Source organism: Cucurbita maxima, unplaced genomic scaffold (genome assembly GCF_002738345.1).
Source record: "Cucurbita maxima cultivar Rimu unplaced genomic scaffold, Cmax_1.0 Cma_Scf00029, whole genome shotgun sequence".
Taxonomy (NCBI): domain Eukaryota; kingdom Viridiplantae; phylum Streptophyta; class Magnoliopsida; order Cucurbitales; family Cucurbitaceae; genus Cucurbita; species Cucurbita maxima.
This window is the reverse complement of record NW_019272045.1, coordinates 2,203,495-2,225,461: the sequence shown is the minus strand read 5'-3', so window position 1 is coordinate 2,225,461 and position 21,967 is coordinate 2,203,495. Positions and strand designations below refer to the sequence as shown.

The 21,967-nt window shown below is 35.5% G+C and overlaps 3 protein-coding genes and 1 long non-coding RNA gene across 6 annotated transcripts; 1 reads left to right on the top strand and 3 right to left on the bottom strand.

Moving 5' to 3' along the window:
• Positions 1-567: 567 nt before the first annotated feature.
• On the bottom strand, positions 568-2,378 carry LOC111465711 (40S ribosomal protein S11-like). Its single transcript, XM_023110223.1, has 6 exons — positions 2,259-2,378; positions 2,108-2,148; positions 1,843-1,943; positions 1,165-1,309; positions 989-1,078; positions 568-897 (listed from the first exon to the last, which is right to left on the bottom strand). Exons 1-6 carry the CDS (start codon positions 2,268-2,270, stop codon positions 810-812), a joined length of 477 nt encoding a protein of 158 aa, XP_022965991.1. The 5' UTR covers positions 2,271-2,378; the 3' UTR covers positions 568-809.
• A 683-nt stretch (positions 2,379-3,061) lies between these two features.
• Positions 3,062-9,987, bottom strand: LOC111465456 (large proline-rich protein bag6-B-like). 3 transcript variants are annotated; one of them, XM_023109843.1, is made up of 17 exons: positions 9,851-9,987; positions 9,729-9,757; positions 8,974-9,099; positions 8,733-8,850; positions 7,831-7,908; positions 7,286-7,404; positions 7,139-7,198; positions 6,875-7,036; positions 6,605-6,674; positions 6,327-6,508; positions 5,937-6,101; positions 5,790-5,861; positions 5,572-5,701; positions 5,064-5,486; positions 4,158-4,456; positions 3,973-4,053; positions 3,062-3,599 (listed from the first exon to the last, which is right to left on the bottom strand). In XM_023109843.1, exons 3-17 carry the CDS (start codon positions 9,094-9,096, stop codon positions 3,591-3,593), a joined length of 2,091 nt encoding a protein of 696 aa, XP_022965611.1. In that variant the 5' UTR covers positions 9,097-9,099; positions 9,729-9,757; positions 9,851-9,987; the 3' UTR covers positions 3,062-3,590. The 3 variants fall into 3 exon arrangements, with proteins under 3 accessions (XP_022965611.1, XP_022965609.1, XP_022965612.1); XM_023109841.1 differs by lacking the exon at positions 9,729-9,757; XM_023109844.1 differs by lacking the exon at positions 9,729-9,757 and having other exon boundaries at positions 5,796-5,861.
• A 2,909-nt stretch (positions 9,988-12,896) lies between these two features.
• On the bottom strand, positions 12,897-13,447 carry LOC111465765. Its single transcript, XR_002714282.1, has 2 exons — positions 13,316-13,447; positions 12,897-13,206 (listed from the first exon to the last, which is right to left on the bottom strand). It is a non-coding gene; the product is annotated as an uncharacterized LOC111465765 (long non-coding RNA).
• A 3,313-nt stretch (positions 13,448-16,760) lies between these two features.
• On the top strand, positions 16,761-20,861 carry LOC111465594 (uncharacterized methyltransferase At2g41040, chloroplastic). Its single transcript, XM_023110059.1, has 8 exons — positions 16,761-16,990; positions 17,300-17,400; positions 17,500-17,640; positions 17,844-17,925; positions 18,530-18,723; positions 18,856-18,967; positions 19,455-19,559; positions 20,519-20,861. The coding sequence occupies exons 1-8, from the start codon at positions 16,838-16,840 to the stop codon at positions 20,645-20,647; spliced, it is 1,017 nt and encodes a 338-aa protein (XP_022965827.1). The 5' UTR covers positions 16,761-16,837; the 3' UTR covers positions 20,648-20,861.
• Positions 20,862-21,967: the final 1,106 nt, after the last annotated feature.

The following is a 21,967-nucleotide window of genomic DNA, read 5'->3' as shown; positions in this document are numbered from 1 at the left end:
GAGATCGACCTGAATAGAATAAACGTTCTTCACGAACGTCTACGAAAACCTATGTTCTAATCTAATGCAATTGGATATATCAAGAGGCAACAAAATTGTAGCAATCAGATGGAATGGGATAAATAGGCATCAAGACTAAGCCTTGGAAAGAGATTGAGATGTTTGGAAAGGCATTGATAATAACAAACAAGAATCTATATCCACAACAACAAGCAACATAAATGGGCCACAAAAACAAAGCTTAAAGTGATTATAAAGAATAAGGATTCCAACCTTACCTTGGAGTCCAATAAGTCAGCAAGTCTTTTATAGACCAAGGCAACCTCAGAAGAAATAGATGCCTCGTTATTTTGTTGCATTTCTAACCCAACTTTCCCTGCGGAAAAGCAAAAGAGACCTAGAAGAAAGTGGAGGATCTTAACATATTACTTGAACATTAATCCCTGAGATTGCCTAATCGACTCAAGAAATTTGGTGTCATAAACATATTATTTACTCTAAGGAACAATGCAAAAGCAAGACCAGCATTTCACAATAAGTCGACATGGAAAAACAAGACCAAAAACCTGCTAGAACAAGTTTGTTGATATGATCTGACAACCAGGAGAATATGGTACCTTCAAAACCCCCAAATTTACTAGAAATAATACGGGACATGAAAACAAAAAGAACAGAATAAAACAGTCCATATTGATACCAAAATCCAGACTGCCAAGTCTTCAAAACCCTCTTGAATCAAATATGGCCTACAACAACTCTAAATAGTTCTTTCATGCTGTTTTGGTATCAAAAGCAGAAGCCTAAATAATTTAAATTCCAGCAAACGCCTTCTTCCCAGTTGAGGATCCAGCAGGAATGACCTTCAACACATTGAACCTTACTGTCTTTGACAATGGCCTGAAATTCAAAGGAAAAATGTGAGACTCAATGGGAAGAATTTATCATATCACGAGGATCAAGGGGTAGAATTTATCATATCTTGATGTACCTGCATTGGCCAATAATAACATGATCTCCCTCCTTCACACGAAAGCAAGGAGAAATATGGGCAGGAATGTTGGAGTGCCTTTTCTCATACCTGAGGGAGACGAGAAAAACAATACATCAAAATCATGAAGAGAAAAATCGGGTGGTGTGGTGGTGGGAGGGGGATCTGGGAAGTACCTCTGATATTTCTTGACATAATGTAGGTAGTTCCTCCTGACAATAATGGTTCTGACCATCTTAGCACTATGGCAAGTTCCAGCTAAAATGCGGCCCCTAATAGAGACAGTTCCAGTGAAGGGGCATTTCTTATCAATGTACGTTCCTGCATGAACACAACAGAATTGTAAATACTTATCATTGCGAAGCAAAGACGTTCTCCTTTTCACTGGATAATCCTTATTTCCAGCAACAATTCAGAGAACAGGGGAGCAAGATACACCTAAATATTGGACCTTACTAAAGTTGCATATGGTACATAGTATAATTGATGATGCTCTAAGGATTTAAAATTCTTTTTTTCAACCATCCATACCCATTCTATTAATAGAATGGTTATAAAATCATCAACATTACAGCTAATAAAGCTTTTACCATACGTTGTTTATCAGAAACAACCACCCATTCTACAGCATTACTGATTATTGGAAACGAAGATACCAATGAAGCTCAAACCAGATTAAAATGATCACAGCACATTGTTTGTTACCAGTGATAAAAGCACAAAGTGTAAATTCTATAGCGGAAAACAACCAGTTCAGAATAAACAGTACGTTTAGCTACCAACGTTTAAAGAACTAAACACATTCATATTAGCAAACCAACAAACAAAGCAATCAGAGATTACGAAGATAGAACCTTCAATGGCTTCCCTAGGCGTCTTGAATCCTAATCCAATACTCTTGTAGAAACGGTTCCCGCCCTTTCCAGGTCGCTTTCCCTTCCCAAGCTTTTTGGAGCTATTTTGTATCGAAACAGAACAATAACTAAATCAGGAAAGAGAACCACAAAAAACTAATCCGAAAAACAGAAAAAAAATCAGGATTACAGCAAACAATAAAAAATAAGAACTGAACAGATGCCGTACTAAATCAAACATAGAAAAGTATATCAATTCGTTTACCAGAGAAAAACTTTGGGCTGTTTCAAAAACGCCTTCTCGGTCTGCAGAAAAAGAACAAAGAGTTCAGATACAGAACGCTGAAGACAATAAAACGGAAACAAAGAAGGTTTGAACTGAAAAAAGAAGTGAAAGCCGTCGATTGGATGGAAACCTGTTCCGCCATGATTTGAACTTCTGAAGAGAGCACGAGTTCTGGTTTGCTCAGGCGGCCGAAGGAGGAGACTTTGATTACTGGAAGAAACCCTAAACCTGTTTCAGAGAGTTATAGAGTAGACGGGACAACAAAATGGGCTTATTAGCAAAATTGGGCCTATACATGTAAATGGGCCTACTTTTAAATAATGTGAATTAAATAATATTTTTTCTTTTAAAAAATAATATTAGTTTATGATTTTTTAAGTTAAATTTATATATATATGCAGTAGTATTTCTTTATTTGCTTACGCTTTCTTTAATTATCGTTCTCAAATGAATTTACTCGTTCTCGCAAACGTGACTCGAGGCTCAACATATGCAACATTAATTTGTTTACTAGGTTAGATTAAGTGTCGTACAATGATTGTCTCACTATCGTAAGAGTGCGATTGTGACAAGTGGTATATATATATATATATATATATATATATATATATATATATATATATAATGGTTATATAGATTCAAAGCTGCATTAAAATTTTGATTAAAATGACGAAGATAACCCATAACATCCATCTCAACTCATCCGATCATATCCCCACCTTAAAGGCATCCGATGACCTTAGAGTACGTTGAAGAAGTGAATCCTATAAGCTCACCAAACTTGGCAACTCTACACACTCGTTAAAGATAGTTTTGGTCAAAAATATGTCTCAACAATTTAAAAGGTGTTTGGATAGAATCCACTCGTTATTTTCCTCTAACTCGATCACCCAAGTATCTTTAACAAATAAATATCTCGACCATCTTCACCAATAAACAAGACAATTACAGATTTTCGACAACCAAACGATGAGATCGTGTAGGTTCTTCCCAATTGACATATAAGAAGATAGATAATAAACTAAAAATGCAAAATGGATACAAACTTCTGTGCAATTACTTCACTTCTTTTCCATATCATAATTGTAACTTGAAAAAAGGTAAAAATGCAAAGGGAAAATCAATGTTGGCGCTCTCTTAACTGAAAAAACATTATGAAACTCAACTGGAGCAGAGCACACCCTGCTGCATATCAGCTAATAGTTTCAAGAATGCTTTCTTTCACTTCTTTTCCAACTTGGGTTCCACAAGCTGGGCGAGGGGGCGGGCGACGAGGCAAGGGGTAAAATAGGAATTTCACACGGTATCGTACAAGGTGGGGCCAGGGGGTTGAAGAGCAAGAACGAGAACGAAATAGTGTTCCAAGAAGTTTGGAGGTGTAGAGTGCTTCCACGATTGATTCTGCTTCGTGGTAGTGTTCCAAGAAGTTTGGAGGTGCGTTTCAGATAAAGATCCCATAATCTCAATCTTTCTGCAACAGGGAAATGTAAAACATATAAAAGATTATGAAAGAGGTGATCAGAATGATACTCGAATCCGTTTACCATCCCTAGTTTCCAGACACATCGCACTTTCACTCGGGGTGAGGCCGCCACTCGACCCTAAGACGGATCAAAGAAGAGTGGGGAACCTCTTGCTGGTTTTTGGAATTCGACGTCAGGAAGTGTTTTCACACTGACATCGACTCATCTCAATCTTGAAGGAAGAGATGAACGATCCCAAGTTCTTTTACATTATATTACCAATGAATATAACAGGTATTATATTACCAAACCAAGAGTCGGATTAAAACAATATTATCTGGTGAAATGCACGTATGGAACAAAGTTTTACAGCAAGCGTACCTTTTGACGTTTCGAACTTGGAGCACCTGCTTCACCATCAGTTCGTCTGCGTGACGTCTCAGCATCCCCATTTGATGAAACCTGCAACAAACCCACATTTAAATCTTTTGTAGATAAAACCCCGGCTCGAAAAAAATCGGCAAAGCAACAAAAAGACCAGAGTTCGTCTCATCAGAAGTTCTTACTTGTGCAGACGAATCTGAAATGTTCAGACACTCGGAAGCGTTTGCCTCTCCTGAAGGCACATTTGATTCGTTGCCTCGTCGAGATGTGAATGGCATGATTTGGTGAAAAAAGTTGGACAAAAACATTCCTTCACCAGTAGTTCTTGGTTCTGATTCTTGTACATTTACAGCAGAACCACTAATTTCCTGGAAACTACCGTCTTCAATGTTGATTTCACCACCAGGAAAGAGAGTTTGAAGAAACTGGACAACGGTGCTTGGAACATGTACTTCAGATTCCATGTTATTTTGGGTCCCATCTGTACAAAAGATATCGATATCAATACTATAATCTTTAGAGAGCTATGGGCGTACAAAGTTGTTAAACATGTCAGTTCGATATATGTAATGGCTCAAGTCCACCGCTAACCTTGTCCCCTTTGGACTTTTCCTTTCGGGCTTCCCCTCAAGGTTTTTAAAACGGTCTACTAAGGAGAGGTTTCCACACCCTTATAAAGGGTGTTTTGTTCTCCTCCCAACCGATGTGGGATCTCACAATCCACCCCCGTTCAGGGCCCAGCATCCTCGCTAACACTCGTTCCTTTATCTAATCGATGTGGGACCCAACGTCCTTACTAGCACACCACCTTGTGTCTATCCCCCCTTCGGGAAACAACCTCCTTGCTGGCCTATCGCCGGGTGTCTTGCTCTGATACCATTTGTAACGGTCCAAGTCCACTGCTAGCAGATATTGTCCTCTTTGGGCTTTCCCTTTCGGGCTTCCCCTTAAGGTTCTTAAAACGTGTCTGCTATGAAGAGGTTTCCACTCTTATAAAGGGTGTTTTGTTCTCCTCCCCAACCGATGTGGGATCTCACAATATATTTAAATAAATTAACCTATTCAACGCCTCATACTAATAGGATTACCGTCTCTTGCAGCTTCTTCTACATTTTGCTGTTCCGCAACAGATTCGAGCATTGTATGCTGATCACTCTGGAGGTCAGAAGATCGATGCTCTGATGAAGCCCGACTTCCAAGATCAGGCCTTGCATTTCCTGAATCAGGGTGAGGCGATCTTCCAAGAACAGGATAGTACAACCCAATTGAATTACCAGAAGAATCTGAAGGTAAGTGGCTAAAGGTTCCGGGTAATGCTGCAACCATGGTCCTAATTGGCATTACTCGCACTCCAGATTCTCTACCCATACTTGGGCCCTCGCTCGCGCTAGGGGCTGCTTGACTGGTAGGATTTTCGCTCGCGCCTCTGGCTGCTCGTTGTTGCTCTGAAGGCTGCTGAGCTCCACTGCGTTGTTCCTCTGGATTACCGTTTGGTGCCGTAGTCGATGAACCTTGAAATAAGTAGAAGTAAATACGGCAACTCTAGATCAGTCAAAAAAGGAAGAACAGTTAAGGAAGGCGAAGTTTGAAAGTCACCTCTTCGTATTTGTATGTCGATATGCCTTGGGAGAAATCCAGAACCAAGACCATGAATTAGTGCAGAGCTAGGCTGCATGGCTCTCATGGGAACTGGACCAACGCTTGCATTTTGTTGAAAGGGAAGAGGCTGTTCATAGAAGTTATTATCAGCAGAAGGGAATATAATCTCGAACCTGAAAAACAGTCGACTTTCCAGCAAGGTGTGAAAATAAGACCTGAACCATTATGGGATTCGGACCAGTTTGCGAAATAAAAACTGCAGGTCCTGCATTCACAACAGCTTCGGACTGCACGTTGAACATCAAATTAAGAAACCATCGAAATTAAAAGGAAGCAATGGGGAAAGAAAAAGAAGATCATACAGGATTTTGGCCCATTCGCACCGTCATCATAGTGCGACCGAGTTCGAGAAGATATGCTCCTAGGTTATTAAATAGAACTCCGCTTCTCCATGCAGAAGACTGGGTATTCGTTCGTAGTGTAGGATCGGTAACGTTCCTGTGATTCTCCAGTTGCCTTGCAAGTTGCTACCAGCAGATAAGCATAAAAAATTAAATTGTACCATCTTCTTAATCGAAAGAAGACATAGCTATAAACTCGTAAACGTTCTAGCTCCTTAATGAAATATTTGATAAATGGAGGACTGATCAGCAAACGCTTGACAGACCGTAAAGACCAAGACATTATACTTTTTTGTTTTATAATCCCAAAGTTTCATACTAATTGTGAGCACGAGATGGCTTAGAACGCACGAATAGGCTGGCCGAGACTTCCTCTATAAGCATCTGTCTAGTAGAAAGCATGACTTCAGCCAACGATGCAGGAGTAGGGAAGCTCTCTTGGGTGGTGCTCAGCCGAGATGAGGAATTAGAGTTGCTTTCCTCAGCAGCCCCATGAGTATTAGCTTCTTGAGAATTATTTCGTCCGACCCTGCCTGCCAACACCATTTCGCGACAATCAAATATTAATTATACACATTAGGAGACTTGCAATACGATGACAAGATCTTGTCAGACGGGACTGAACTAACCAATATTTTCGAAATCACGCCTCATACTACTGAGGTTGTGAGACAAAGTCGTCAAAGAATCAGGAATCGCCTGCAAACACCAAGAATCACTACCATTTATGTCAACCAGATGAATTTCAGAAAAATCAACTCGTGGAAGGTAGAAATAAAGTATAATAAACACCCAAGAATAGTGTGGTAAACAACATCGTCCAAGAGCTTTGTATAGATGCCATAAGAATCCTGGATATATTAACTATTTGGAAATATCCAAAGAAAATCTCAACTTACAAGAGGAGGAAATGACCCAAAAGAAGGAATTGACGGATGTCTAGAAGTGCCATGAAACCTATCAGATAGAGGCCTCGGGCCATCGTCACCAGATTGATGCTGGCTCAAATCTATCACCCCAGCCGCAATCACGCGTTCTCCAGATCTTAGCTGGTCAATTTCCTTCAGCATCCATCACAAATCAGATGAGAAAGACAGAATTGTACATACGACAGCACCGAATGAACACAATTTAGGAGACTAGAGTTCTAAATGAAAGCTTACCCTGACAACATCTGTTCCAGAAGTTGAAAGTCCGATTGAACTGAGAACGGCAGATACGATCTGTGCAGCAAAAATATATCGTTTAATTACACACTTAAAACATACTACACTAAGGACCTGAAAGAGCTTCGTCCTCCATAGACTAACCCTGTTGATTTCTGGGGACGCACCATCCCCTTGAACAGGCATACTAAAGGTTTCAATCACCACACCCGGAGCCACCTGATTGCCATGAACACGACTTGTACTTGAATTTGGATCAGTCTCTGCAAACAACTTTCAGCAATCAAAATTTAGTTGATACAGAAATGATAAACATGTCAGTTTGCAGCATAGTTATAGTGATCTAGGCGGTGAAGCATAACAAGAAATTTCGTCCATTCATTTGAATCTATCTGACTGTGTATGACAATCAAATATCATTAAAAGTGTGCAAATGGGTACAAGTTTAGTAGTGTACTTAAGAATTATGTGGTTATGCCTAGATATATTCCTCAAGGTTGCCTTCAGTCTTTTATAACAATTGAAAGTAGCACATTTTGCTTTCAAGAGATGTGTTACAAGGGTTCTTTCAATCATATCAAGGGTTATAAAAAGAATTCAATGAAGCATTGAAAATGAATGAAATACATATACAAAAACAAGTGAATGAATGAATTCAATGAATACTAATGCATGGAAGCGGACAGAACCTGGACGATTTGACAATGTCTCTGATAGGGGAAGAGGTTGCCTGACAACCAAATGTAAGGTGTGACCATCTTCAACGTCTAGTGCCCAATTAAGGAATACCCAAGGATATATTTCCAACTGAAAGAACAAGTGACTACTAGATACATTGTAACAGCTCAAGCCCACCGCTAGGAAATATTGTCCATTTTAGCCCGTTATGTATCACCGTCAGCTTAACGGTTTTAAAACGCATATACTAGGGAGAGGTTTCCAGCCTTATAAGGAATGTTTCGTTCCCCTCTCCAACCAATGTGGGATCTCACAATCCACCCCTCTTGGGGGCCTGACACACCACCCAGTGCCTGCCTTTGATACCATGTGTAACAATCCAAGTCCACCGCTAGCAAATATTGTCCACTTTAGCCCATTACGTATCGCCGTCAGCCTCACGATTTTAAAACGCATCTACTAAGGAGAGGTTTTCACACCCTTATAAGGAATGCTTCGTTCTCCTCTACAACCAATGTGGGATCTCACATACATAATACTAAATAGTTTGCAGCACAGTATGAAAATCTACCGTACACAAAAGGATTAATCCAAAACAACATATTTACCGACCACAGTCCAAGCAGACTACATAATATCACCAAAAAAAAAAAAAAGGATCATGCAATGAACGAACTAGCAGTTGAACAGCGATTCAAGCTATTTGTGATCTTAGTTCATAAGAAATACTATACACCTATACCCAATTTGGTCTGAAATTTTGTGCATCTAAAAGTTCTTTTTAGTAGGAAACTAAGAGGCTACAAAAAGGTGCTCCAAGGTTCAAATTATTTTACAACTCAGTATAAATCCTACACAAAAAAAAGCAGTTTATACCACAAAGAATATCAAAAGCCGATCAGATAGAGGATACGGTAGGCAGACAAGAGCTGATCATCCTTTAGAACTTTTCCTCGACATATAAGACGTTGTTGTTCTGATAACACACCAGTTACAGAAGCAATTTGTTCTTTCAATGCAGGGACTGGCATCTATACAAGTACACAAAATTAATCTACTTGTATATTGATGTAACTCTTCATTGAAGCTAGAAAACTTGTATAAAATTTAAATCCACATTTCTTTATGATCTAAGAAAAGGTGAAAATATTAACCTGTTTATCCACTCTGAGAGTATAGGTTTCTGAATCTAAAGTTTTTATCTTAATCTCAATAGTTGTTTCAGATCCATCAGCCTCACCACAGTTCGTAGTTTCACCAACAACATTGCTTCCCATACTCTGAAAACCGAAGCGAAAAGATTAAGATACTCACACAGCTTAATTGCAATGTGTTTTCTGATATCACTAATGGGTAAACGTGCTTTTTCGCGTTAGAATGCAAAATTAACTTCTGAAAAAAATTTAGAATGATATGAAGAACAACAGCTTGGGTATGCCAAACCAATGGCCAAAATACATGCCATTTACATTGCCAAATAGTCAATTACGTTCATCCACCTAAATCAAAGAAAATTGAGGCACTTCTCCTCACCAATGCTCATCGAAGTTGAAAATTCAACATAAGTAAGAACCCCTTTCGATATCAATCATCCATTCAAAACGAAAAACCATGGAATTCAAGAAATTCATCACAAGAAATGGGGAAAAAGGAAAAGACACAATCCAATCCCCTAAGAAAATTCAGTATTTCCACATGAACAGGAAAGACAGCACATGAGTGAGCAGTCCAAGAATCAAACCCAGTAGGAGAAAAAACGAAAATCAAGACAACAACAACAACAATCCTAGGATTCCCAGAATCAAAACAACAGCAAACAGATTCCAGATTCACCGAAACAAGAAAACAGAACACAGACAATAACCCTGATGAGCTATACACAGAACGAAAACAGGGATTATAATCATACCCTTTTAAGAAAACGAAGCGCAGTGAAGGCTGAACAAGAAAAGGGGTTGAAAGAGAGGTATATGATGATTTAAAGAGGAGAAAAAAAACGATTAAAAGGGAAGAAAGAAAGCGAAATCTTACGGTGAAGGTAGGTGGTGGCGGGGGTAATTCTGAAGGGGCGGTGAGACCCTGCGAGGGAGAGAGAAGGGGAGATGGGGAGGCCCGCGAGAGCTTTGTAGTAGCCGAATTTTACAACTACTGACTGAATTTCTTGCGGCTCGCAACAGAAAATTCCTATTTTCTTCTATAGAGTTCTATGACTCATACTACTTAGTTAATTTAGCTTTATTAATTTAATCTATTTTTATTTTAAAAATGAACAAATAAATTTTATTTTTTAATCTAATTTCTATTAAAATATTATAATAAATCTAATAATATATAATCTCTGTCGTCCGCTCCTTTTAGCTAATTAGGAGACATCATTTTCAATTCGTTCTTCATTTTTCATTTAAATAGAGATTTCTCACCATGTTCAAGATAGGTCCCACAGGTTAAATGAACTTACGTATTCTCCATTTGTCTAAATAGATCATTGAAAGAACGTGGTGAAAAAAATGAGTTAGGATGATGAAAGTCTCACATCTGCTAATTTAGGGAATGATTATGAGTTTATAAACAAAGAATACTCTCTCCATTGATATGAGGTCTTTTGGGAAGCCCAAAGCAAAGCCCTAAGAGCTTATACTCAAAGTGATAATATCATACCATTGTGGAGAGTTGTGTTCATTTAACATGTTATCAAAGTCATGCCCCAAACTTAGTCATGTCAATAGATTGACAAATCCTCAAATGTCGAACAAATGACTCCAAAAGAAGAGGAGTCAAGCCTCCCCGAAGTGACTAACTTTGTTCGAGGGGAGGTGTTGGATGATGAAAGTCCCACATTGACTAATTTAACTCTCTCCATTGGCATGAGGCCTTATGGGGAAGCCCAAAACAAAGCTATAAGAGTTGAGAGCTTATACTCAAAGTAGACAATATCATACAATTATGGAGAGTCGTGTTCGTCTAACACTATCAACTATTTTCAAATTTATAGCTGGAATACCATTTTTCGTCATTTTATTTAAATTTGACACGATTAACAAAAATTGGGTTAAAATATTTATTTGAGATGATCGGAGAGGAGTGAAGTTAATTTATGGTTGATTTATGATGTTTGTGAACCAAACATAAAACATGTAAGTATAATTCAGTTTATTTTAACACGGATCATTATGTACGGTGGTTAAATCTTACAAATTATCAGGGTGTGAAAACCTTCTTAATAAACATGTTTTAAGAACGATAAATCTGTCAGCAATACATAAGAGGACCGAAACAAATAATAACCCTTAGAGTGACCTTAAATCAAATTCACAAATTTATAGAAAATTAAAATGAAATACATTAAAATAATATAATTCATAAAATAAAATTCACTCTAAATTTAAATAATAAAAAATAATACTAAAAACTATTAAAAAAGTTCAATCAACAAAACCCATAAATTATATATCCGATCTAAAAATATTATTAAAATTTCAAAAGTTTCAATAATACTGTCTGAACTTAAATATATATATAAATAATTTTAGATGAAATCGGTTAATATTTTATTTCTAAAATATCTTAAATTATGAATAGCAATTAAAAAATCTCATTAAACATTTAAAATTTATATTCTTCAACTTAAAAAGAAATGGTAAATAAAAAAATAATATATATATTATTATTGTGCTTGTATATTAATACATTTTTATGTATATGACACCTCATAAATTATTTTTAATAATATTATTTTTAAAAATTCATGAGTAATAAGTTTTTTTAAAAAAAAAAAATTAAAGGAAACTAATGAATATTTTATAAATTAATGGTATTTTTAGATTTTTTTTTCTTTTTAAAATTTAAGGATGCATTTTAAAGTAAAGTTAAATGATATTTTTATTAATTTAATAAAAAAATAATATATAAAATGACAAAAAGACCCCATAAATGTTGCCGATTTTCCGTATACTTGCCCCTCTACGGGTTTCATTCTGCCGTTTCCTGGATTAACAATCATATTTTATTTATTCATTAATAAAAACGAATGATAATTACTATATAATATTCATAAAAAGGATTATAAAATAAAATAAAATAAAATAAACCCAAATATTAAACTATATAATATGATTAAATGGTAGCCAGCTAGATAGATTGGTCTTGATTAATGTGAGCATATACTATAATCATAATATTAAAATATTCATTTTTATTTTAATTAATTTTAATTATCTCTACTAAGCTTAATCAGTACTTTTAATTAAATATTTCTATTTAATTAAGTTGACCGTGGTCAAAGAAACACAAAAATGGCGGGAGAAAAATATATATTAAATGAGTTGTGAGCCAATTAGCTTTCAAAAATTTCCCAAATCTTATTTTATATCCATTTAATTGAAGATAAAATAATTATTTATTTCCTCAATTTTTCACGAGCTACAACTAAAAAAAATTACTCGGTTGTCACCTATCCTAACGTTGAAGAATGCCCATTCGTTGGGTCAAACAAAAATTTCGAGTTGATTGAGTTGATGAATCAAGCAATTTGAATAGAGTTCACGACTCAACCTAACTCAACCCTTTATTTTCGAGTTGGTTGTGGGTTTTTTTTTTTCTTTCTAATTATTTAAAAAAATCTTACTTGTTATTAATAACTAACATCTCACCAGTCACAATGTATCACTAACATCAGTTACAAACGTCAAATATTCTTAATTTTTATAATAATCTAAAAGTAGGGTAAGATTGAGTTGAGTTATAGCCATATTTTTGTTGGTGGGTTAGGTTAACCCACGAACCGACTGGAATTTCACCAATCACAATACATTACTAACCTCGGTTACAAACGTCAAATATTCTTAATTTTCATAATAATCTAAAAGTAGGGTAAGATTGAGTTGGGTTGTAGCCATATTTTTTTGGTGGGTTAGGTTAACCGAGCCAAAAAAATATTAACCCACAAACGGACCTGAATTTTCCGGTCTTTAAAATATCTGACCCAGCTCAACTTTTATGATTTGAGTTGGGTAGTTTGAGGTTGATCAGTTTCTCTGTCATATGAACACCTCTATCATTCTGGTTTTTTTTCGTACAATCGAAATCATCAGCTCTTCAAATAATTTGTTCTAACTAAATCAATCGGTTACAGTCAATCCTACTAAACGAATAACATCATCTTAACGATGTTCGGTTTCTATTTACCTCTCGAAAAACCCTAAAAAAGCCCTAATGGTGCCTAGATTTATGGCTTCTTGGACCATGATAATCTTCTTGAATGCCTGGTAGCCAATGAGAATAGGGTTTTCTCAAGGCCTTATTTGGAGCTCTCCATTTCATCGTCACCAACAAATCTCCCCCATTTTTCTTATCCTCTTTGCTCATCCTTTTATCAAGCAACCGAATCCCTTCAACAAAAGAAACCCAAAAAGATTCAATTTTTATTCACCAAACAAATCCTTTGCAAAAACAAAACAAAACCCATTTCAGAAAATCAGCTCAGGAATTGAATGGTACCTTCAGCTTCGGAAATGATGAGGAAAAGAAGAAGAACCGCCATTGATGAAGGCTTCATTTGAAGAACTGAAGAAAGCTTCGCCTGGTGCAACAATGGCGGATGAAGATGAAAATCAAGAACAGCTTGAACCCAATGAACTTTTTGGCAAACAATATATATATAAGAGAGATATTATTATTATTTTTAATATTTTATGTTCTTGTCTTATGAAGATGGGGAACAAGGTCTGAATATTGAGAAAAAATCAATCATTTTATATGGAATATAGAATCATTGATACATTACTTGGTGGAATGTGGGTTGGTTTTTGTTTTTTAATTCTTATCTTATAGTATAAAATTAGGGTCAAACCATTCAAAGTATAGTCAAAATACTAGTAAGATCAGATCATTGAAATATATTATTATAACTATAATTACATTTTTCGATAAATAAATAAAATTAATTTATACTCCTGAACTTTAATGAACGTACTACCGGGATGTTTTTGTCTTTGACAATTTTTTTTTCTGTGACCCAATCAAAATGGTTGGGAGAAACAATAAATCATTTACAACTTTCAAGAGATCGTTTGTGTAAGATCTCACATCGGTTGAAGAGGATAATGAAATATTCCTTATAAGGGTGTGAAAATCTCTCCCTAATAGACACGCATTTTAAGATCGTGAGACTAACTACGATACGTAATGGGCCAAATCGGACAATATCTAGTAGCAGTAGGCTTGAGCTGTTACAAATGGTATCATAGCTAGACATCAGGCAGTATGCTAGCGAGGACGCTGGCCACCAAGGGAGTGGATTGTGAGATCTCACATCGGTTGGAGAGAAGAACTAAACATTTCTTATAAGGGTGTGAAAACCTCTTTCTAGTAAACGCGTTTTAAAACCGTAAGACTGACAGCGATACGTAACGGGCCAAATCGGACAATATCTGTCAGCAGTGGGTTTTAGCTGTTACAAATGGTATCAAAGCAGACATTGGGCAGTGTGCGAGCGAGGACACTGGCCCCCAAGGAGGTGGATTATGAGAACCGTTGTTAGTTGAAGAGGAAAACGAAACATTATTTATAAGAGTGTGAAAACCTCTTCCTAACAGACACGTTTTAAACCCATGAGGTTGACAACGATACATAACGAATTAACGTAGATAATATCTACTAATAGTGTGCTTAGACTATTATACTACGAGAATCAACTGAGGCAACCATAACCATAGCTATTCAATATTCTATCAGTTGACCATCCTTACTTCATGTGTTTTTAGGAAAATCTAAAAAGTCAAAAGTCTTATTTAGTTTCAATTAATTTCTATTAAATAAGCTTATAATGCAAATCAATGTCTCTTCCAACATGGAATATTGGAATTATTTTTGCATTTAAAATAAGAGACTAATAGTACGTGACATTAAAGACTATAGTTTTAACCTATAGTAAGATATAAATATATCAATAATTTAATTAATTGTTTATAATAAAGTTTGAAGGCACTCTTGATCTCCCAATAAAATGTAATATCAAAATTACCTAAGGTACAAGAACATTGTGACAAACTTACATTAAAAAAAACAACCCATTAACAGACAACAGAGTATATGATCATACACCATGTTTTCCTTTTACACGTCTAACTTGCTTAGGTCTTGTTTTAATGTCTACACAAAATTAAATTACCTAGTTTTTGTTGGATGAAAGTCCCACATCGGCTAATTTAGAGAATGATCATAGGTTTATAATCAATGAATACTATCTTTATTGATATGAGGCCTTTTGGGAAAACTCAAAACAAAGGCTGAAAGTGAACAATATTATAAATATGTATTATTTAATATGTTAATTATTTTTTTTTAATTTTATTTTTATTCTGCGTTGACCGGTCAATTTGGTTGAATTATTAAAAAAATAAAGGTCGTTCTTTTTCAACATGCATCCCAACTTCCCAAGACAAATGAGACAGGAAAACATGTTTTGCTTGTTTGTTGGAATTGGTTTTCATTATCGTCATGTCGTTCCAGCCGATTACGTGCGTCATGTCGTCGTAAAATACGTATGCTTTATTTTTTTAAATAATATCAAATATAATTATATTAATACGATTTATTTTCCTTGACTTGCTAATTTAAATTATTATTTTTTAAATTCAAAAGCTGCTAATTGGAGTAATTGAGGGGTTATGTACTTTTCTTTTTTCTTTTCACGTGAACTACACGTGGGTGGGTGATAAATTCATTATATTTTTTTATTTATTTATTAGGAATCGTTTTTTTTTAATTAATTCATGCACACGTGGAAAATCACCGTGAGGGGTAGTTGCCACCGTGGTTGAGGGAGGAGCAACTACGCCATGGTCACCGGAGGAACTACTTCACGGTCACCGGAGGAAGCGCCAAGGGAATGAATGACTCGCTTGTATGCCATTAGTTCGTGTGGACCATCGCTCCACCATTGACTGGTCCACCTAGTCAGACTGATTCACTTGGACCATCGTAATTAGTTTAGTTAGACCGGTTGGGTTTTTATAATTGGAAAAAAAAAATATATTGTTAGTATAGATAATTTTCTATTATATTAAAACTTTTTTTTAATTATTATATCTTCATAATCACTCTCATTCTTATATGATCTCGATTCATTTACATTTATCTTAAGAAAATTTTCAAAAGGCAATCCGACGTAAATTATAGAGTTTGTATGATTAAGCAACCGAAAAAGAAGATCATTTGTATGTATAAGTAGTAACTTTCAATTATTTTTCAAACCCTTAATTTACTTCGTGTCAAATACCATTTTTTAAAATACAAAAAATTAAATAGAAAAATTATTTATTTATATGAAAATTTCATAAATCCTATTTTAAAATTATTTTATTTCAAGTGTTTGAAATATTTATTATTTTTTTATTTAAAATTCCGGCTGTGGAGCGCGTGGTTCCGCGTTCCAACCTTTGATTTCATATATATATATATATATATATATAAATTTCTTTCTTTTATTTTTCTTATTTGTATTTTTTCAAAGAGATAATTTTTATTTTTATTTTAAAAAAACATGGTTGAAGTTAATTGGAAGGTTCAATAGCTAATAAAACAGGAAAATAATTTTATATGCTCAATTATTGTCTAATTTCAATAAAATATTTTAAATTTAAACAACAAATATAGAATAAAAAAATATATTTATTTAGTTAATAATAAGTACCACTTTTTTAATTAATTATATAAAGACTAAATTAATAAATTTTAATTATTAAAATTCCGATGCAACCAAATAAAAAATGCATTTATTTTTCCAATAATATTAAAATTGAAAAATAAGCTAAAAATTAAAAAAAAGTTATGGCATCCACATATTAGTTTCTAGAGATATTAAAAGTGAGTGATTTATTTATTATATTTAAATATCAATTTTTGACGCCAAAATTTTTAGAAATTTATTATAAAGAATCGACGTCACTCAACCCAGCGCCTTTGATTCCTGAAAGGGGAAGAAGAAACAGAGTTCCGAGAAGCTCTCGATCCATTTTCATGGCGGCAGCTACTTTCTTTCCTTATCAAACTTCATTCAACAATCGCCATTATCTTTCTCGCGATACTCGATTTCGTTCTCCTCTTCGAGTATCCACTCGTCGTTCTTTCTCGTTTACTGTTCGGGCGAGTTCGACGCTTGTTCTTGAGTCGGTAGGCTTTACCTTATCTTTCTTGTTCTAATTATCGTTTATAATTCGAATTTTTTATGTTTAGTAGTTCAAATGAATTTCTGTTGTGTGTTGAAGTTGAACTGTATTGTGATTTGGAGTTGACGATTCGGAAATGTATGGTTTGCGATTGACATTAGGCTGAATTCTGCTATAATTTGAGTTGGTTATGTCGAATGCTATCCTGATTTTGGTTGTTAGGGAAATTTGTAATTGTAGCTCAACTTCGAACTGTTTCATTAGGTCGATTGTGGAGTTATGATTATTGTTGTTGTTGTTCTGTTGCTCTTAGGATTTAAGCATTCAGCAGGATCGTAATTCAAAAATTGACGTGTTTTCATGCCCGGTTTGTTTTGAACCACTGTTGAGAACAGGCCCGCCAGGTTTCAACTTGTAAGTTGATTTATTGTGATGTCTACCATCTTTGATCTTCTGATATTCATCTTGTTAATTGTATGATATTTTGATCTTAGTGAAGTGGAAAATTTGCAGGCCAGCTATTTATAGGTCTGGTTTCAAGTGTGGAAGATGCAATAAGTCATACACTAGCAAGAACATCTTTCTGGATCTTACAGTTACTTCTGGAATGAAGGAATATGTTGAAGTCAAACCTGGGGGAACTGAGCTGTTTCGGTATCTGTCTGATATTTTCTTTTCAAATTTTCTTGTTAGTATTCCAATCACTTTTAAGATTTCCTTCTTTGCTTCATCAGTTAAGTATTAATTTGATGTCAACCATTACAATTTGTCTAGTAAAAGGATGGGGTACTGTATCATAGCCATTTCGCCCCTAAAGGAGTCGATTTTCAATTGCTTCTGGTCTTTGTACTTTGCAGGAGTCCACTTGTTTCATTTCTGTATGAAAGAGGATGGCGTCAAAACTTCAACCGAAGTGGATTCCCCGGCCCTGATGAAGAAGTATGCTCTTCCTCTCAATTATAACACTATCATTCAAATGTAGGATGATTTTAGATTTATAGTTTGATGCCACTCCAAAGATTATTTTTGGAGAAAAACAAGTCTTATTGTAGTGTTACATGAGTTGCCTTGGTATTGGATGTATAGTCTTTTCATTTCCTTGGATAATGTAAATTTTGTGAGATCCCACATCGGTTGGAGAGGGGAACGAAGCATTCCTTACAAGGGTGTAGAAACCTCTCTCTAACATATGCGCTTTAAAACCGTGAAGCTGACGGTGATACGTAAAAAGCCAAAGTGAACAATATCTGCTAGCAGTGGGGTTGAGTTGTTACAAATGGTATCAAAGCCAAACACCGGGTGGTGTGCTAGTGAGAAAGCTGGGCCCTTAAGAGGGGTGGACTATGAGATCTCACATCGGTTGGAAAGGGGAACAAAACATTTCTTATAAGGGTGTGGAAATCTCTCCCTAACATACACATTTTAAAACCGTGAGGCTGATGGTGATACGTAACAGGCCAAAATGCACAATATCTGCTAGCGGTAGGTTTGAGCTGTTACGAATTTGGACTGATATCTTTTCTGTAACTATATACTATTGCAGTTTAAAATGGCTATGGAATATTTTAAATCTGCTGAAGGTGGTCTTTTAGTGGATGCAAGCTGTGGTAGCGGTTTGTTTTCCAGAAAATTTGCAAAATCTGGGGCTTTTTCAGGTGTTATTGCACTTGATTTTTCTGAGAATATGCTCCTCCAGTGTTATGATTTCATCAAGAAAGATGCTACTCTTTTGAACAGGTAATTTTGTTCTATTAATTTTCTTCTCTTATAATTAATTCCTTCAAACTGCAATACACTATTAAGTCCTCTCCTCTTCCTAGAAAGTGAAGGCTATCCTAATTGGTTTATCTTCTTTTGGAACATATGCAGTAATCTTGCTCTTGTGAGAGCAGATATCTCTAGGCTTCCCTTTTCATCAGGATCAGTGGATGCTGTTCATGCTGGTGCAGCATTGCATTGTTGGCCATCTCCTTCCAATGCTGTAAGCATTTTGTCTTGTAGGATCATGTTCTATCATTTGATTAACTCCGTAGTTGTAATCCGTTGAATGCAACCAGGTTATAGAATATCACTGTTGGCTTCATCCCATTATTCACACTATAGAGATTCTCTTCTCAATCAGCATATGTGATTCAAATCATTTAAATTTCTCTCTCCATGCTCGCCACAATTCCTCTTAGTACTTAGTTCAGTAAAAGGAAGTGATCAAAGCTTACCCTTCACAACAGTCACATTCACTCGATTCACAAAATATGTCAAGTTCTACTGGTCCATTGGTATTTTGATATACCTTCTTGACTAATGCATTCCTTTTAGGAAGTTTTAATTGAAATCTGAGGAATTAGCTCTGGGGTATTTTATATATTTTTAGAAACGACACGTTCATTTACAACGTTTTCAGTTCAGATTCTCACTTGTCGGGATCATTATAAGGTTAGTAATGGATTTCTTTTAACTCTTCTTATCAGATTGCTGAGATCACTCGTGCAATGCGGAGTGGTGGAGTATTTGTGGGAACGACTTTTTTGCGGTACACATCATCCACTCCCTGGTTTGTAAGAATTTCTAGAGAGGTATACCCTTAATCTCTATTCTCTCTCATTTTTGCAATTCTAGATATCTGATTAGCTGAAAAATTACTATCACTAGTTAGAAGCACAGCTGTGGCAAACATTTATGTTATTTGATTGATATTCCCAGAGTCATGAATTTGGTTATCATGCATTTATATACATGAAGCTCGTCCTTGCATATTTTCCTTTCTAATAATTCTTGTCATTTTGCTGATTCTTTTACAATGATAAATGATAAATAATGGAACAGGCCAACCGCTAACAGATATCGTCTTCTTTAAGCTTTCCCTTCCTGGCTTCCCCTCAAAGTTTTAAAACGCGTCTGCTAGGGAGAGGTTTCCACACCCTTATAAAGATTGATTTGTTCCACTCTCTAACCGATGTGGGATCTCATAGTCCACCTCCTTTCATGGCCCAACGTTCTTGCTGGCACTCATTCCCTTCTCCAATCAATATGGAATCTCACAATCCACTCCCCTTTGGGGCTCAACGTCCTTGCTAGCACACCGTCTAGTGTTTGGTTCCGATAGCATTTGTAATAACCCAAACCCACCACTAGCATATATTGTCATCTTTGAGCTTTTCCTTTTGCGTTTCCTCTCAAGATTTTAAAACGAGACTGCTAGGGAGAGATTTCGTCACTATTATAAACAATGATTTGTTTCTCTGTCCAACTAATGTGGGATCTCACAAATAAAGTATTTGGACATCCTTTAAGGTGGTGTAAACAAACTAGCTTCCTAAATGGTAAATTGAACCTCTTACTGGCTTATATTTTTCAGTTTCACTCCTGAATTCTGTTTTAATCCACCAAAACAACCATATAAATTACTGCCCACCATCATCATCATATGATAAACAATTGCAATTTAACTGACTAGTGAACCAGTGATAAGTTTCTCTCTATGAACAATCTGCATTAATGGACTTCTGAGCGTTATAAGTTTTATATGCTGCAGCGTGCCTTTCAGAACTTCGGCTACTTAACAGAGAAAGAAATAGAGGATTTGTGCAAATCCTGCGGTCTGATTAACTATTCAAGCAAAATTCAGCAATCTTTCATTATGTTCTCTGCTCAGAAGCCATGAAAGTAAGTTCTCAATCTCATCTTCATTTGTGATATCTAAAAATTTATAACGATGATTGAATACAATAATGTGGAAATATCTGGAACTGAAAATGATAATTAATTGAATTGAATAGAATCATTTGTTAATAAATACGCCACAATTGTCAATCTTGAGAAGAGACATGTAAATTGTAATAATAATAGAAATACTTCTCTCTTTGTGTTTGTAGTAACCCATGTTTTGAAAAATGTAACTCCATAAAATCTAAAAAATATTACATTAATCATTAATTTTCTTTAAAAAATGCCATATTGATTTAAGAAAACAAAAAATTAATGTAGGAGTTTGAATTTAGTATATGGTTTGTGCAATTTGCAATATTTATTTGAATGATTGATTGTGATTTTGTAAATTTAGGGGTTTATAGATTAAATTTAAACATTAAAGAGTGTGATTGTTGTTAGATGAACATGACTCTCCACAATGGAGAGAGTATTCATTGATTATAAACCCATGATCATTCCATAAATTAGTCGATGTGGGACTTTCATCCAACATCTCCCCTCGAACAAAGTACGCCTCCCCTTAATCGAGTCTCGACTCATTTTCTTTTGGAGTCTTAGTCATTTTTACTATGCCTTCGAGGAGTCTCGACTCCTTTTCTTTTTGGAGTCCTTTGTTCGACATTTGAGTATTCTATTGAGATGACTAAGTTTTAGAGCATGACGTTGGTACCATGTTAGATGAACACGACTCTCTACAATTGTATGATATTGTCTACTTTAAGCATAAGCTCTCATGGCTTTGCTTTGGGTTTCCTCAAAAGGTCTCATACCAATAGAGATAGTATTTCTTGATTATAAAACCACGATCATTCTATAAATTAGTCGAGGTAGAACTTTGCATTTTTTTTCTTAATTTTTAAACATAATGCTATAATGCCACAGAGGTGATGATATAGCTTTAAATTATCCATATTTTATTTAAAAAATATATTGCTTAACCAAATGTACAGTAACTTACCATGTTATGAGGTTATATATATATATATATGTGTGTATATATATTTGTTTATGTTTAATTCGGTGGATTTAAATAAATGAAAAATAGCAGTAACATCAATATTTAATGAAATCAAATAAATATAAAAAAAAGGGATAAAAACAAAAGAGGGGGAAGGTGGGAGGTCGGTAGATTAAACAATTAAAAATAGGGAACGGGCAATTGGGAAGGAGAAGAAGTGGGGTTTCAGAATTCAGACTGACACAAAGCCAGTCCAATCCCCACGTGCGCTACTCACGCGCCTTTCTCTTCTCCCCCCCCCCCCCCCCCCCCCCC